Here is a 16,819-nt window from a genome sequence, read left to right on the forward strand (position 1 = left end):
AGGAGGGAAAACAGAGTAACAGAAGTAGAGACCATGGAAATTTGGGCCACTGATCCAACTGACTTTTATGCTGCCTAGGTGTAGTGTTATATGTACCACATCCATTTGCTGACTGATGGAGATTTGTTGTATCCCCCCTACATTTAGGACTTTATCGTTCAGATAACATTACATTCATGACAGACAACTGACATCACATGGCAATTTGTCATCTCATTGTCAAGTATTCAGGTCCTATTAACCCAATCAGTCCTAGAGCTGTTTCTCAACAACAGATTAGTTATTTTTAGATGACAGACAGCAGGCAGAATCTATCTCCAAAATCCTAAATTTCTACACTGTCTTTCACCTACAGGAATGCCAAGTGTTCCAAACAGCATCCCTATCTACAATGAAATGTCATAGACCTAGTCAGTTGGAATATGTGGCCCTAGTAGTAAAGAAATTTGCACAAAAACATGGAACTAGGGGCACCTAGGTGCCTCAGTGGTTGAGCATCTCCCTTTGGCTCAGGTCGTGATCCAGAGATTTGAGTTCCAAATTGAGCTCCCCACAGGAGTCTGCATCTTCCTCTGCCTATGTCTCTGTCTCTTTCTGGGTCTCTCATGAATGAATGAATGAATCAATCAATCAATCAATCTTTAAAAACAAAATCATAAAACTATCCAAGGATACAGGAGTTACTCTTATAAATTTATTTCTCACAACATGGTACTCTTCCAATAGGTCAGCTTAAGGGTAGGTCTTTTTTTTTTTTTTAAGTTTTATTTATTTATTTATCTGACAGAGAATGACACAGAACATAAGCAGAAAGAATGGCAAAGGAATAGAAAGAAGTAGACTCCCTGCTGAGCACGAAGCCAGATATGGGACTTGATCACAGGACCCCAGGATCATGACCTGGGCTGAAAGCACATGTTTAACTGACTGAACCACCCAAGTAGCCAAAGAGTGGGTCTTAAATGACAACACGCTAACATTCCAATCCATTCCTCTACAATAAGCTACAGTAGGTCCCGATTTTCTAGCTTACTTACCAATAAGGACCACTGTTGGTCCATTTTTCAACAAGCCAAACAAACTGACAGAGCTCTAACACACAGGCTACAATATTAAGTGCAGATGACTCTGCTTAGTGAGTCCAAATTAAAAAATTCAACTTGATCCAATATTTATGTTCCAACACACTCAGTATTACCAACACACTCCATATTCATTCACACACAAGATTCCTTTATTTCTGAGTATATAAACTGGAAAACTGAACTGGTTCTTTTGGAGTTTAACATACTTTCTCACAGATTTAAAATTTGAACCTGACCTATAAAGATACACTGGGACTTGAGCCTACTCAGGTCTAGAGAAAAAACGTGAGTGCAGGGACTCAGGAAAATCAGCATTGCTTTGCATGGCAACTTTAACACTGGAAGAAATTTTAGTTTCCATAGATAGTGCAAAGTGAATGAATCCCTTAGATTCCTGCCATAAACTTAGTACACAGAATGAATCCCTTAGATTCCTGCCATAAACTTACTACCAGTAAACTATTTTCGTAAAAGTTCAGTATTATAAATTAACATGCATGCTGAAATACATGGAGCAGAGACTCCTGGGTGGTTCAGTGGTGGAGCATCTGTCTTTGGCTCAGGGCATGATCCCAGAGTTCCGGGATCAAGTTCCACATTGAGGCTCCCCTAGAGTGCGTGCTTCTCCCTCTGCCTATGTTTCTGCCTCTCTCTGTATGTCTCTTGAATAACAAACAAACAAAGTCTTAAGAAAAGAGAATTCACTGCAGATGCACCCATCTTTCAAGAATTCTAATAGAGCTCTTCAGACTTACTAAAACTTAAATAAGTAAAGTTCCCTCACCCACAAAAAAATCCCACAAGAACAACAACAAAGACCAAAGAGTATTGGTAAAGATGATGAAGGCAATTATGGAAGAGGATACACGTATTTCACTTCTTTTTTGCCCTATCTGACTGAAAGACCAACTGTTTAATAAGCAATCTATATGTGACTATGGTTATGCCTGAAAAATATCACAATGTAACTTGTTACTAATTAGAAGACAAATGGGGTTAGTGCAAAAAAAGATGTCCTGGGCCAAAGAATGACTCCAGGTGATATATGAAACACACAAAACAGAGTAAGAGAATCAGAATTGAGAATATAAAAAGCTAACAAAACTACAGTCTTTCTTTTTTAAGAGCTGACAAATTATGTAAACTAGTATTCTAACATTATACTATTACACAATGTGTATACTGTAAATATTAGAATTGCAATACATTGGCATAACATTTTATAAACAAAAAAGGGACATGTATACAGTTATAAGAATGTTTCTCTCTACATTTCAAGAAATAAAGTGGCAAAACTAAGAAATTCATAACTTACTATGTACATGGGTAAGCCCTAGAGCAACTACTAACGAAATTAACTCAAAAGGATAAAATGAAAAAATCTGAAGAAATAAAATATAAAAATTAGCATTCTGCAAAGGAAAGCAGACATATAAAAGTAAAAAGACAGATGTAATATCAATGACCAAAAAACCCCACATGGGATTAAACAATGAAAAAGTGCAAGTTACTGCATGAAATTAAGAAGTTAAGGATAACTAACTTCATACTGCCTTCAGAAGACACACTTTATGTTCAAAGGCACAGATAAAAAGATAAACAATATATTATGAAAAAAACTATAAACATTCTGGATTACATGTATTAATATGAAACAATAATTCAAAATAAAAAGTTTGCTGGAAAGTAATCAAGACACTGAAAGTATCAATCTCTGTATTACACATTTGAAACTGAAGTTGGTAAATTTTATACATTCTCAAGACCAAAAAAATGGTAGTTATGACATGATAGAGATATTAGCTAATGCATTTTGCAACATAATGTATCCAATCAACACTTTATACACTTTAAGCACACATGTTATATGTAGTTTTTAAACTTACACCCTGTTGTGTCAGTTATATCTCCATTAAGTTAGAAAAGTAAAAATAATTTATTCATTTAAGGCACAAAATAATTTTAAACAGATGCTCCTAACAAGATAACACCAGAATATACATGAGGCTAAAACCTACAAAACTGACCAACAAAAGTCGGTAATTAATAGTTTATGATTTCATTCTCATATTCAAGATAGAACCAGAAAACAAAAGACAGAGACAATATGAATAAAACTTTAAACCCAGTAAACTTAAAAAATATTTAGAGAACACTTAACCCAACAAAAACAATATACAATCTTCTTGTGCATATGAAACATTCTCCACGATAAAAGCACATCTGATACCATAAAATAAATATCAACAAATAAAAATGAACTGAAAAAAGTATAAAATACAGTTTGAATTAACTGGGATTTTTTTTGCACAAATGCAATATTGTACTACTAAAGTATTTTCTCCTCCTTGTGATTTTTCTATTAGCATTTCTTTTTCTAGTTTATTTGATTATAAGAATTCAGTATGTAATACATATACCATACAAAATATATGTTAATCAATGATATTATTTATTAGCCTTCAAGGCACCAATTAGCAGTTAACCTTTGTGGGAAGTCAAAAGATTTTCGAATGGATACTGTTGCGGACTCTAACCCCCCTTTGTTCAAAAATTAACTATGTTTTCTTAGAACAAAATGTAATGAAATTTTAAAATACCCCCAAAAAGGCTGAAATTGACTGTACTTCTTACATACCCAATGAACCAAATAAGGAATTATAATCTAGACAGATACAAAAAAAAAAGATTCTGACCAGATTCAACACATTCTTATGATGAAAGAAACACAACTAAATAGGAGATCTTCTTCCCCTAATATTTTTTATTCTTATTTATTTTTTATTTTATGATAGCCACAGAGAGAGAGAGAGAGGCAGAGACATAGGCAGAGGGAGAAGCAGGCTCACGCACCGGGAGCCCGATGTGGGATTTGATCCCGGGTCTCCAGTATCGCTCCCTGGGCCAAAGCCAGGCGCCAAACCGCTGCGCCACCCAGGGATCCCTCTTCCCCTAATAAAAGATAACTATAAATAACCCTCCACTTAACATCATACTCAGTAGGGCATCCCTGGGTGGCTCAGTGGTTTAGTGCCTGCTTTCAGCCCAGGGCATGATCCTGGAGTCCCAGGATCTAGTACCACATTGGGCTCCCTACAGGAAGCCTGCTTCTCCCTCTGCCTTTATCTCTCTCTGCCTCTCTCTCTCTCTGTCTCTCATGAATAAATAAGATCTTGAAAAAAAAAATCATACTCAGTGAAAAAAGACATTTTTCCCCCTTAAAATTAGAAACAAGATAAAAATGTCAACATTTGTACTTACCATTTTATTAGAAGTTTAATAAGAACAATTATAGTAGGAAGGAAAGGGAGGGAGGGAAGAAAAAGGGAAACAACCAAAAGGCAACCAAATTGGAAGAGTATCAGTAAAACAATCTGTATTTGCAGATGACATATCTTATACATAGGAACTGCAAAATAACTACTAGAATTGATAAACAAGTTCATCAAAGTTGCATAACACAAAATCTATATATAATTCTCACATTTAAAATGAACATCTGAAAATAAAGTAATATGAAAACAATTCCATTTATAATAAAATAGCCTATCACACCTGTTGTCTATGAGACAAAATTTAGATTTATTAATAGAACTAGATTTAAAAAGTAAAACACAAAATGTAGTATTGAAGAAAAAGTAGAAAATATCAATAAAATAAAAGAGTCTAGAAGTAAACCCACATATCTAAAGCCAAAGACTGTTAACAGCATCAAAGCCATCTAAATGACGGATGCCTGGGTGGCTCAGTGGTTGAACATCTGCCGTCGACCCAGGGTGTGATTTCAGGGTCCTGGGATTGTCCTGCCTACGTCTCTGCCTCTGTGGGTCTCTCATGAATAAAACCTTTAAAAAAAAAAAAAAAACCTAAACAAGGAAAGACTTTTCTTTTGGGGAAAAAAAAAAAAAAAAAAAAAAGCCAAGAGAAAAGATACCCACAAGCAAAAGAATGAAGCTGGAATCTGATCTCACACCACATACAAAAATTAACTCAAAATGATCAAGGATGTAAAAGACTTACAACTTTAAAACACTCTAAAAAAGAAAAAAAATTGTAAGTTTTTATGGCTACAAATTCTTAATGGGTAAACAGGACTAAAAACTATGATGCAATAAAAGAGAAAAAAACTCTTTTCCTTTAAAGAGTTTTTTTATATGTGAAAAGACAACCTACAAAATAGGAGAAAACATCTATAACTGTATGATCGATAATTCTTGCAAATTAATATTAAAGACAAATAATTACAATTGGACAAAGAATCTGAATACACATTTCTCAAAAAAACATACACAAATAAATGGCCAATTAACAGAAAAATGTTCAAACATCAGTCATGAGGATAATGAAAATAAAAACTTCAGTGGGTAGGGAGACTGGTGGCTCATCCAGTTGAGCACTGACTGCACTCTTGGTTTCTGCTCAAGTCATGATCTTGGGGTTGTGGAATCAAGCCACTTGCCAAGGCTTTGTACTCTGTATGGAGTCTGTCTGTCCCTCTCCCTCCCATTGCTTGTGGTCTGGAATGCGTAGTAATAAATTAATTAAAATCTTAAAAAAAAATCCTTCAATGGGAAACTACTTCACACCCATTAGGATGATAAAAAATTCTGAAAAGTGGATCCCTGGGTGGCGCAGCGGTTTAGTGCCTGCCTTTGGCCCAGGGCGCGATCCTGGAGACCCGGGATCGAATCCCACGTTGGGCTCCCGGTGCATGGAGCCTGCTTCTCCCTCTGCCTGTGTCTCTGCCTCTCTCTGTCTCTCTGTGTATGACTATCATAAATAAATAAAAAATTAAAAAAAAAATTCTGAAAAGACAGGGGCACCTGGGTAACTTAGTCAAGGGCCCCTCCTGTGATTTTGGCTCAGGTGATGATCAACGCAGTCAGGCTGTGCTCAGAGAGGAGTCAGCTTGAGATTCACTCCCTAAACCTTCTTCGCCTTCCCCTATTTGTACAAGCTTTCTCTAAAATAAATAAGTACATCTTTAAAAAGAAAAAAAAATGTTCAAAAGACAGTAATAAGTCTTCAAAAGATTATGCAGGAACTGGGATCTTCCATACAGAATGGGAGAATGTAACATGGTGCATGCAAGTCAGCCTTGCAGATCACTTAAAAATTTTAATTACTATCTAACCGTTTAGACTTTACACCCTATTCCAGAAGAAATAAAAATATGTATTCAACAAAAAAAAAGTTCAAAAAGTATTCATACTAGCATAACTCATTATATGCAAGAGATGCGAGACAGTAAATACCCATCAACACTTAACAGAATAAAGTGAATAAATAAATACAGGAATTTTGCTACTAAAAAATAAGGAAACTGCCTCCGAGGAAAGATGGAGTAGGAGGACTTAAATCACCTGTTCCATAGATACACGTATATAACACCCATATTAGTATAAATAACCTGGGAAAGAATCCAGAGATCAAGAACTCACTCCACAACTAAATATAGAGCAAAGAAAGGGTGAGAAGGATGGAGACACAGAAGGAAGCTAAACAGACCTGGGAATGTGTACAAGAAGGAGGAACATCCCTGGGTAATGGAAGAGAAACAAACATACCAGTGAGCTCAAGCAGGAAAGAACAATCCCTGTAACATTTGACTTTGAAAACAAAAGGGTCTAATTGCATGAGTTCTAAGGGAAGCCGGACTTAAAACCTGAAATTTTAAGTCAGCTCTACTAGAGGGTCCTCTCTGCTAACAAGATAGCAAAACAAAATGCTCATGAAAATACAACACAGAAGCAGGAGTTTGAAAAATGCCTGGGACATAAGGAAGGAAATTTACTTACAATTTTCAGAGCATGTCATGTAGGGAAGAGATCACTAGGGAGACACCTTTAGGAACAAGGGAGCTGGCAGGTTCCATTTCCCTCCCCTACCTGACCTTTCCTTGCATAAAAACATGGCCCCCACCAAGAAGCTGCCAGAAAACTTGCTACCTAACTTGTAATACCACCATTCCCCCACCACACTTCGCACATAAGTCCCCCCCCCCCATATGCTCTTGAACAGTCCCTCCAAGACACAAGCCACAGGGAATGTGCAACAAACCTCAATAGGGGTCAGCACTCCAAAAAGACTCTTGTCCAGGGGAGAGGGAAAAATAACCACACACACTAGTTTACTGCAGCACCAACAGTGGGCTGGGGAAGTCTGACTGCAGCCCCACCCATATACAAAAGCTTCTAAAGAGACAACACATAGAAAGTACTCTCTAGTTAGGTGCTACTCTGTCCCAAATACCTGGTTTGAGTTATTTCAAGGCCAAGGCGACCCCAGATCCCAGATTAGTCCACTATACCACAGAGAGCCATGGCAAGTGAGTGGACTGAAAGGGAAAGTGGCCCAAACACAATAGTACAGTCTACACATCACATACAGAAAGAAGACAGTCCTCATGTGCCAGGTCTTGAGAACTACAGGACCTCTTTTGCATAAGGCCACTATTTTCAAAAGCAAGAGATGTAGCACACTTTCCTAGAGATGCAGCACACTTTCCTAACACCGAAAGAAAGTTAGACAAAATGAGACAGCAAGATCTCTCAATTCAAAATCACAGCAAAAGAAGTACATGAAACAGATATAAGTACTAACTGTAACAGATAATTTAAAAGAATACTTATAGGGGAACCTGGTTACTCAGTCACTGAAGTATCTGACTCTTGGTTTTGGCTCAGGTCGTGATCTCATGATATGCTTGTCCCTCCGTCTCTGCGCAGCCCCCCACTTGCAAGCACATACTCTCTCTCTTAAATAAACAAAAATCTTTCTGAAAAAATTGTTCTAAGTATACTAGTCAGGATAAATAGTAGACAAGAGAAGGTAAAAGAATGCATTTGCAACCTGGAGGAGAAACTAATCATGGTGATCAGGGGAGACTCAAAAAAACTATAAAAAAATGAGAACAGACTTAGGGAACTCAGCCGCACCTTGCAGCATAGTAATAACACATTACATGAGTCCTAAAAAGAGAAGATAGAGAAAACAGCATAGAAAACTTATTTGAGAAATAGGTAAAAATTTCCAAATGTGGAGAAGGAACCAGAAATCCAGATTCAGAAGGCACAGAGAACACCCAATAAAATCAATCGAAGTAGATTCGTATCAAGACACACAGTATTTAAAATGGCAAAAATAAGGCAGCCCAGGTGGCTCAGGGGTTTAGTGCCATCTTCAGCCCAGAGCCTGGTCCTGGAGACCCAGGACTGAGTCCCACGTCAGGCTCCCTGCATGGAGCCTCTTCTCCCTCTGCCTGTGTCTCTGCCTCTCTCTCTCTCTCTCTCTCTCTCTCTCTGTCTCTTTGAATAAATAAATAAAGTCTCCTAAAGTCAGGGAAATAAAGTGAAAATGAACTACTGGGATGACATTAAAATAAAAAGCTTCTGCAAATTGAAGGAAACAATCAATGGGGGCACCTAGGTGACTCAGTGGTTGAGTATCTATCTGCCTTTGGCTCAGGCTGTGATCCTAGTGTCTTGGGATCAAGTCCCACATCACCTCCCCACAGGGAGCCTATTTCTCCCCTCTGCCTAGGTTTCTGCCTCTCTGTGTCTCTCATGAATGAATAAATAAAATATCTCTTAAAAAAAAAAAAAAGAATAAAACTTACTGAATGGAAGAAGATGCTTACAAATGGGATATCTGATAAAGGGTTAGTATCCAAAACAACACAACTCAAAAAGCCCCAAATAAACCAAATTTTAAATTGGACAGAAGATATGAATAAACACTTCTCCAAAGAAGGCAGAAGGATAGTTGAGATCGAGTCACATGCTTCACTTAAGAACCTGATTCCCCCCCTTTATCTCAGTGTTTTGAGTTCCAGCTTCATGCTGCATATAGATTACTTTTTAAAAAAATCTTTAAAAAAAACAAGAACCACAATAAAATACCACCTCACACCTTCAGAATAGCTAAAATTAAAAACTCAGAAAAATCTTTGGCAAGGATTTGGAGCAAAAGGAACCGTTCTGAATTGTTGGTGGGAATGCAAGCTGGTATAGCGACTCTGGAGAACCGAATGGAGGTTCCTCGAAGTTAAAAAATAGAACTACTCTACAATCTAGTATTTGCACTAATGGGTGTTCACCTAAAGAACACTGGCATGCCTGGGTGGCTCAGTGGTTGAGCATCTGCCTTTGGCTCAGGATGTGATCGCAGAATTCTGGGATTGAGTACCACATTGGACCCCTGTATACAGCCTGCTTCTCCTCCCTCTGCCTATGTCTCTGCTTCTCTCTCTCTGTGTCTCTCATGGATAAATAAAGTCTTTAGAAAAAGAAAAAAAAAAAGAAAAGAAAGAAAGAAACATCAGTATAACACCCTTATTATAACATAAAACAAAAAGAAAATAACTAAACAAAAAATAATACAAAAACACTAATTAAAAATGATATATGCACCACTACCCCCATTTACTGCAGCATTATTTACTTTTTTTTTTTTAAATTTATTCATTTATTCATGAGAAACACACAGAGAGGGAGAGAGGCAGAGACACAGGCAGAGGGAGAAGCAGGTTCCATGTAAGGAGCTCGACATGGGACTTGATCCCCGGTCTTCAGGATCACATCCTGGGCTGCAGGTGGCGCTAAACCGCTGCACCACCGGGGCTGCCCCTGCAGCATTATTTACAATAGTCGAATTATGGAAGCAGCCTGTTCATCACTTGATGAAAGGATAAAGATGTGGTGTATAGACACACACATATATATAAAATATACTTTTTATATGCTTTTTAATACATATGTGTGTGGAATTTAAGAAACAAAGCAAATGAAGGAGAAAAAAAGAGACAAATCTAAAAACAGGCTTTAAATTATAAAGAACTAGGATGCCTGGGTGGCTTAGCAGTTGAGTGTCTGCCTTTGGCTCAGGATGTGATCTCGGAGTTCCGGGATCGAGTCCAGCATCCAGCCCCCTGCAGTGAGCCTGCTTCTCCCTCTGCTATGTCGCTGCCTCTCTTTGTGTCTCTCATGAATAAATAAATAAAATATTTTTAAATAAATAAATTACAAAGAATAAACTAATACTTGCTAGAGGGCAGGTGCAGAGGTGAATCAGGTGACAAGGATTAAGATTACACTTAATCTTAAAGATTTTATTTATTTATTCATGAGAGACACAGAGACAGAGGCAGAGACATAGGCAGAAGGAGAAGCAGGCTCCATTCAGGGAGCCCAATGTAGGACTCCATCCTGGGACCCAGGATCACAACCTGTATCAAAGGCAGATGCTCAACTGCTGAGCCACACAGGTGTCCCATAAGTATACTTATTTTGATAAAGCACTGAGTAACAAAGAATTATACACCTGAAATTAACAGAAGACCATTTTAAGCATGCTGCAATTAAAATTTTGTTAAAAAATTAAGCGCTGGTGGCACCTGGATGGCTCAGTCAGTTAAGTGTTCAACTCTTGATTTTGGTTGAGGTCATAAACTCAAGAGCTTGAGACTGAGACCCTCATCTGGCTCTGTACTCAGGGTGGAGTCTGCCTGAGATGCTCTCTCTCCCTTTCTCCCTCTGTCCCTCCCACTGCTAACCCTAACTCTCTCTCAAATAAATAAAATCTTTTTAAAAAATTAAGTACTGGCTCTACAATGTACAGTAGAGATTAACTATGAAAAGATATTAACTGAAAACGCCAGTCCAAACTAGGCAAATATATAACAACAAAATAAGTTTCCTTAGAGGGATGCCGGGGTGGTGCAGCAGTTTAGCGCCTGCCTTTGGCCCAGGGCGCGATCCTGGAGACCTGGGATCGAATCCCACATCGGGCTCCCGCTGCATGGAGCCTGCTTCTCCCTCTGCCTGTGTCTCTGCCTCTCTCTCTCTCTGTGTGACTATCATAAATAAATAAAATTAAAGAAAAAAAAAACTTTAAAAAAAATCAGTTTCCTTAGAGAAGGAATTATGAAGGAATTGGGGAAGAGAATATAGAGTTTTTTCTTCACATGATGAACATATTCTAAAATTGACTGTGGTGATGCTAACACAACTGTGTTAATTAAAAACCACAGTAGGCACCTGCCTAGTTCAATCAGGAAAATAGCAATTTGTGGTCTAGGGGTTGTGAATTTGAGCCCCATATTGGGTGTAGAAATTACTTAAACAATAAATTTTTTTTAAAAAGGAGAAAACAGGGCAGCCCCGGTGGCGCAGTGGTTTAGCGCCACCTGCAGCCCGGGGTGTGATCCTGGGGACCCGGGATCGAGTTCCACATCGGGCTGCCTGCATGGAGCCTGCTTTTCCCTCTGCCTGTGTCTCTGCCTCTCTCTCTCTCTCTCTCTCTGAATAAATAAATACATCTTTAAAATAAAAAATAAAAATAAATAAAAATAAAAAAATAAAAAAGGAGAAAACACTGAATTTTAACTTTCAAAAAGATATATTCTAAGGTAGATTAAATTGTATTTCTATGATGCTGAAACCAAAACAAAACTTGATTACAAATTTAAATAAACATGGGATCCCTGAATGGCTCAGTGGTTTAGCCTCTGCCTTCGGCCCAGGGCGTGATCCTGGAGACCCAGATTGAGTCCCACGTCAGGCTCCCTGCATGGAGCCTGCTTCTCCCTCTGGCTGTGCTGTGCCTCTCTCTCTCTCTCTCTCTCTCTCTGTGTGTGTCTCTCATGAATAAATAAATAAAATCTTAAAAAAAAAATGAGGTAATTCAATTCTTAAAAAAAAAAACAAATTTAAATAAACAATATTTATGGATTAAGTAGACTTCAATTTTCACTGTTTATTTCCACTCCACTTTATTCAAATTAGAGACCAATACATCAGTATTGCTTAACCTAAAATTTCCCACTCATGTACACAGGAGTATAACTACTCCTCACAAAAACAGATTGTAATTTATATCCTATTACAAGATAAATCTTGTTTTATTTATTTTGTTTATTTTTATAGATTTTATATATTTATTCATGAAAGACACACAGGAGAGAGAGAGAGAGAGGCAGAGACAAAGGCAGAGAGAGAAGCAGGCTCCATGCAGGGAGCCCAATGTGGGACTCAATCCTGGGACTCCAAGATCACGCCCTGGGCTGAAGGCAGGCACTAAACCACTGAGCCACCCAAGGATCCCCTAAATCTTGTTTCATGATATAGAATATTCACGGTTATCATTGAAAAGCAATCTGTTTAGCTTCCTATACCATACTTGGAAGTATATATGCTGTGAAAGAGTAATGTGCTAGTTTATCTGGTGAACTGATATAACACAATGGATAATTTATCTTAGGCCTTCTAATTGTCCCCAGAGTTCCAATCACAAAGAAAATATATAAATGAGGGATCCTCCTCCCCTTAGCATGTAGCCTACCTCACCCGTCTTCAAAATAAACCATCACCCAGAGGTATTTGGGTGGCTCAGTGATTAAGTGTCTGCCTTTGGCTCAGGGTGTGATCCTGGGGTGCTGGGATCCAGTCCTGCATCACTTCCCCACAGGGAGCCTGCCTCTCCCTCTCTGTGTGTCTCTCATAAACAAATAAATAAAATCTTTAAAATAAGGCACCACACTTAGAATAAGATGTCACAAAAGTACTAGAGGAACAAGATACTTTAACACAAAATAACTGGCAAAAAATACTCTTTTCCTCTCTCCATATAGCTAGAATTACTATTTTAAATAATTTTTCTAAAGTAAGAAAATAAAAGTGGTGTTCAAATGTTTACTAACCTTCCAGTAGTCAGTCTGTAAACTGTAGTATCTCTGATATGCAGATAATGCTGAAAAAGGGAAAATAATTATTAGTGAATTTTTTATGTCCCACTTGAAAACCTGCCCAAAATAGATTTTAAAATCTTGGTAATAAAAAAAATAAAAAATAAATAAAATAAAAATTAAAAAACAAAACAAAACAAAAAACATAAAATAAAATAAAATAAAATAAAATAAAATAAAATAAAATAAAATAAAATAAAATAAAATAAAATTAAATTAAATTAAAATAAAATAAAATAAAATCTTGGTAAGATGCTCCTCTTGCCTGCATCTCAGCAAACTACGATATGAATAGCTAACAATTTAATATTTATGGACTACCAATTAAATTACCCATGAATATAGTAGAAATACGCTATCTTCTAGATCAGGTGTATGAAACAATAAATTTTACCCTTGCACTTAAATAAACATCAAGTCTTCAATCCATTTGGTTTTCCTCACTGACCAAATCTCATGGAAATTTTCTAAGGCTATTACATACTATAATAAATTTTCTAATTTTTCCTCAAAAATGCAACTCACTTTCCAGAAAAATAAAACCACATACATACATGCTTCTATTCATATTGATGAAATTTGGAAGTTTGGTGTTCATGAGCAAATGATTCAGGATTCTGGAGATGTTTTTGATGCAGATATGTGATTTTATTATAGCAGGGGGAGAGGACCCCTGGGCAGAAAGATTGCACGGAGATTATGAGGAGTGACTTTAGTTATTGGGGAGTTAATAAGGATAGCATACATCTACATGGAATTTGGATGGGACCCTGAGGGACTAGCTGCTATTAAGAGAAGGTTACCTTTAGTATTTAATAAAGCAAACATTAAGGCACAAGAGCAGCCACAAGTTCCTTAAAGAATTCACACTCTTCAGGTATCTATCAGTGGCTTGCAAACATTTTTTTTTTTTTTTTTTTTGGTGGCTTGCAAACATTAAGGAAATTTAAGCTGCACTTCTCTCTCCTGCCTTTGTTTCCCTTACTAATATAGTCAACATTACCTAAAGCTATTAGCTTCAATTTAACTTCAAATTGTTATTCCCATCTAAAGGTATAAAAGGTGTGGGATCACATGAAGTAGTTCCTGTCAAGCCTAAAAAAAAGCAGGGACGGTAAAAAGGTAAAAGACATGTCACATAAACCTATAGAATTTTTGGCAACATTAAAGGAAATTAAGAAGAAAATAGGAAATTCCAACATTTCCAGTAGAGTCAGAATGTCTTTGAATTTATTTATTAAGGTACCCCAGGGAGGACATTTACACATTATAATTCAGTTAGGAATGAACATTGCATCCCAGAGTCAAATGACAGTATAGTATCAGCAGTATACTAGAAGAGCAGATTATATGTTATAATAAACTCAGGATTTTCACTGCTCTAACAATCATTTCTATGAATATCAGAAATGTTCATAACAGAACAGTTAACATTATGTAAAATCCTTCCATGGGTATGCCTGCGTGTCTCAGTCAGTGGGACATCCTATTCTTGATTACCTGGGGTCCATGGTCTCTCAGGGTGGTGAGACAGAACAAGAGCAGAGCCTACTTGGGATTCTCAGCCTACCACCATGCATGCCCCCGAGCACATGTGCACTTGTGCTGCCTCTCTCAAAAAGTAAATTAAATAAAATCAAATCTTCCACAGACTTCATTATACAAAGTAAGGAGAGGAGGGGGTAAAAAAGGAAGGCAATTTGCTTTTCCAAATATTAACATAAAATGAAAATAATCAATCTTAAGTTTTAAATACTCAATACTAAAGGGATCCCTGGGTGGCTCAGCGGTTTAGTGTCTGTCTTTGGCCCAGGGCGTGATCCTGGAGTCCCAGGATCGAGTCCTGCCTCCGGCTCCCGGCATGGAGCCTGCTTCTCCCTCCTCCTGTGTCTCTGCCTCTCTCTCTCTCTCTCTCTCTCTCTCTGTCTATCATAAATAAATAAATAAGCCTTTAAAAATAAATAAATAAATAAATGAATAAATAAATAAATGAATAAATAAATAAATCTCAATACTCTGGAAAAACTAGCATATATAAGAATCCCCATCTTATATAATACACTATTTCATTTCATAAATTCTAAGAAATGAAATTTTAGGATTTATTTTTAAAACATTTCTAAAGGAACAAACTCATAATACAGTAAGTCAACAATAGAGTAACTTACTTAATACAGTAAATTACCAGATTAGTTAGACACTGCAAAGAGGAAACCAGTAAGCAAGGTTAGGATAGGAAAACCTTAATTACAACTGAAAAACTTAATTACAACTGACAATTTTCTGGACACTCAAAGCAAGCCTAAGATTTTCTAAAAATCTGGGATCCCTGGGTGGCGCAGCGGTTTGGCGCCTGCCTTTGGCCCAGGGCGCGATCCTGGAGACCGGGGATCGAATCCCACTTCAGGCTCCCGGTGCATAGAGCCTGCTTCTCCCTCTGCCTGTGTCTCTGCCTCTCTCTCTCTCTCTGTGACTATCATAAATAAATAAAAATTAAAAAAAAAAAAAAAAAGATTTTCTAAAAATCCAAGGATACTCAGGGTTCCACAATATTGTGAGACTCACTTTTATGAGTGAGTCAGCTTTCCAAATATATCAGAAAAATCTCCTTAATGTTCTACCATAAGAAAGGAAAAAGAAAATACTCTGGAAAATCTCAGAGCACTTTGATCTTTTTAAACAAGCTTGCCCTCTGGAGAAACTGGTAAACCAAAGTGTAACGTGCAGCCTAGCTGATCAGAAAAATAAGACAAATACCCAATTACAGCCCACCCCAGTTCTCCTATTCTAAGTGGGAAGAAAAAAAACAAAAATGCACCTCACTTTCAAAAGGTATAAGCTCTCTAAAAGAATGAGACCTAATCACAGTCTTGACAAGATACTTTCCCTCCCCACTTTACAAAAGGCCTATTTACAGCAATTCTTTTCATTGATACATCACGTCCAGATACTAGGGGGGAAAAAAAAATCACAAGATATATGAAAGGCAAAAATACACAATTTGAAGACAGAACCGAATGCAGGTACACAGGATTTATCACACTGGTTTTTTTTACAATATGCTAAAGATAACTAATTCGTAGCAGAATAGTATGCAAGAACAATGGGCAATGGAAGCTGAGAAACAGATATGGTAACAAAAGATCAGGAAGAAGTTAAGCTTCTACCTTGGGCTCAGGTCATGATCTCAGGGTCCTGGGACAGAGCTCCATGTTAGACTCCCTGTCTAACAATGGGAAGTCTGCTTCTCTATCTGCCTAAGATAAATTATTTAGAATAATGACAGAATTTCTCCCAAAATTAATGTCGGACAATAAATCACAGACCCAAGAAGTTCAGAGGAAGAATGTCCAAAGGGATAAATAAACCTAGGCATATATTGTTACACAACAAAAACTAAAAGATTTTTTTTTAATTAGCCAGAAAAGGGGATCCCTGGGTGGCTCAGAGGTTTAGCGCCTGCCTTTGACCCAGGGCGTGATGTTGGAGACCCTGGATCGAGTCCCACATCAGGCTCCCTGCATGGAGCCTGCTTCTCCCTCTGCCTGTGTCTATGCCTCTCTCTCTGTCTCTCATGAATAAATAAATAAAATCTTAAAAAAAAAAAAAAAAAGAAACCATCATAAATCAAAAATCCATTTAATATACCCAAACTGCCATACATCATACTTTGCCTAGCCTTCTCTAATGTGCTCAAAACACTTATTTTAGCCTCTATAAAGTTGGGCAAAATCATCTATCACAAGGTCTATTTTATAATAGTGCTGAAGAGCACCTGGGTGGCTTACTGAGATTAGCATTTATTTTTTTTTAATTTTTTTTTTTTAATTTATTTATGATAGTCACAGAGAGAGAGAGAGAGAGAGAGAGGCAGAGACACAGGCAGAGGGAGAAGCAGGCTCCATGCACCGGGAGCCCGACGTGGGATTCGATCCCGGGTCTCCAGGATCGTGCCCTGGGCCAAAGGCAGGCGCTAAACCGCTGCGCCACC

The 16,819-nt window shown here is 37.5% G+C and overlaps 1 protein-coding gene across 13 annotated transcripts in view; it reads right to left on the reverse strand.

Annotated features, from left to right (window-relative positions):
- Positions 1–16,819, reverse strand: part of LOC140629027 (lysine-specific demethylase 6A-like) — a 154,467-nt gene that overhangs the window by 108,721 nt on the left and 28,927 nt on the right. For 12 of the 13 annotated variants that reach the window (XR_012026901.1, XR_012026900.1, XM_072818424.1 and 9 more), the window contains exon 4: positions 12,784–12,833. Coding sequence is in view for 10 of the 13 variants with exons in the window: in XM_072818424.1 (XP_072674525.1) it covers positions 12,784–12,833 (50 nt within the window). In the remaining 3 variants the exon portion in view is untranslated. Of the gene's footprint in view, positions 1–12,783; positions 12,834–16,819 lie in introns of those variants that run through there. The other variant, XM_072818426.1, reaches the window with a different exon arrangement.

This window comes from Canis lupus, chromosome Y (assembly GCF_048164855.1).
Source record: "Canis lupus baileyi chromosome Y, mCanLup2.hap1, whole genome shotgun sequence".
NCBI lineage: Eukaryota > Metazoa > Chordata > Mammalia > Carnivora > Canidae > Canis > Canis lupus.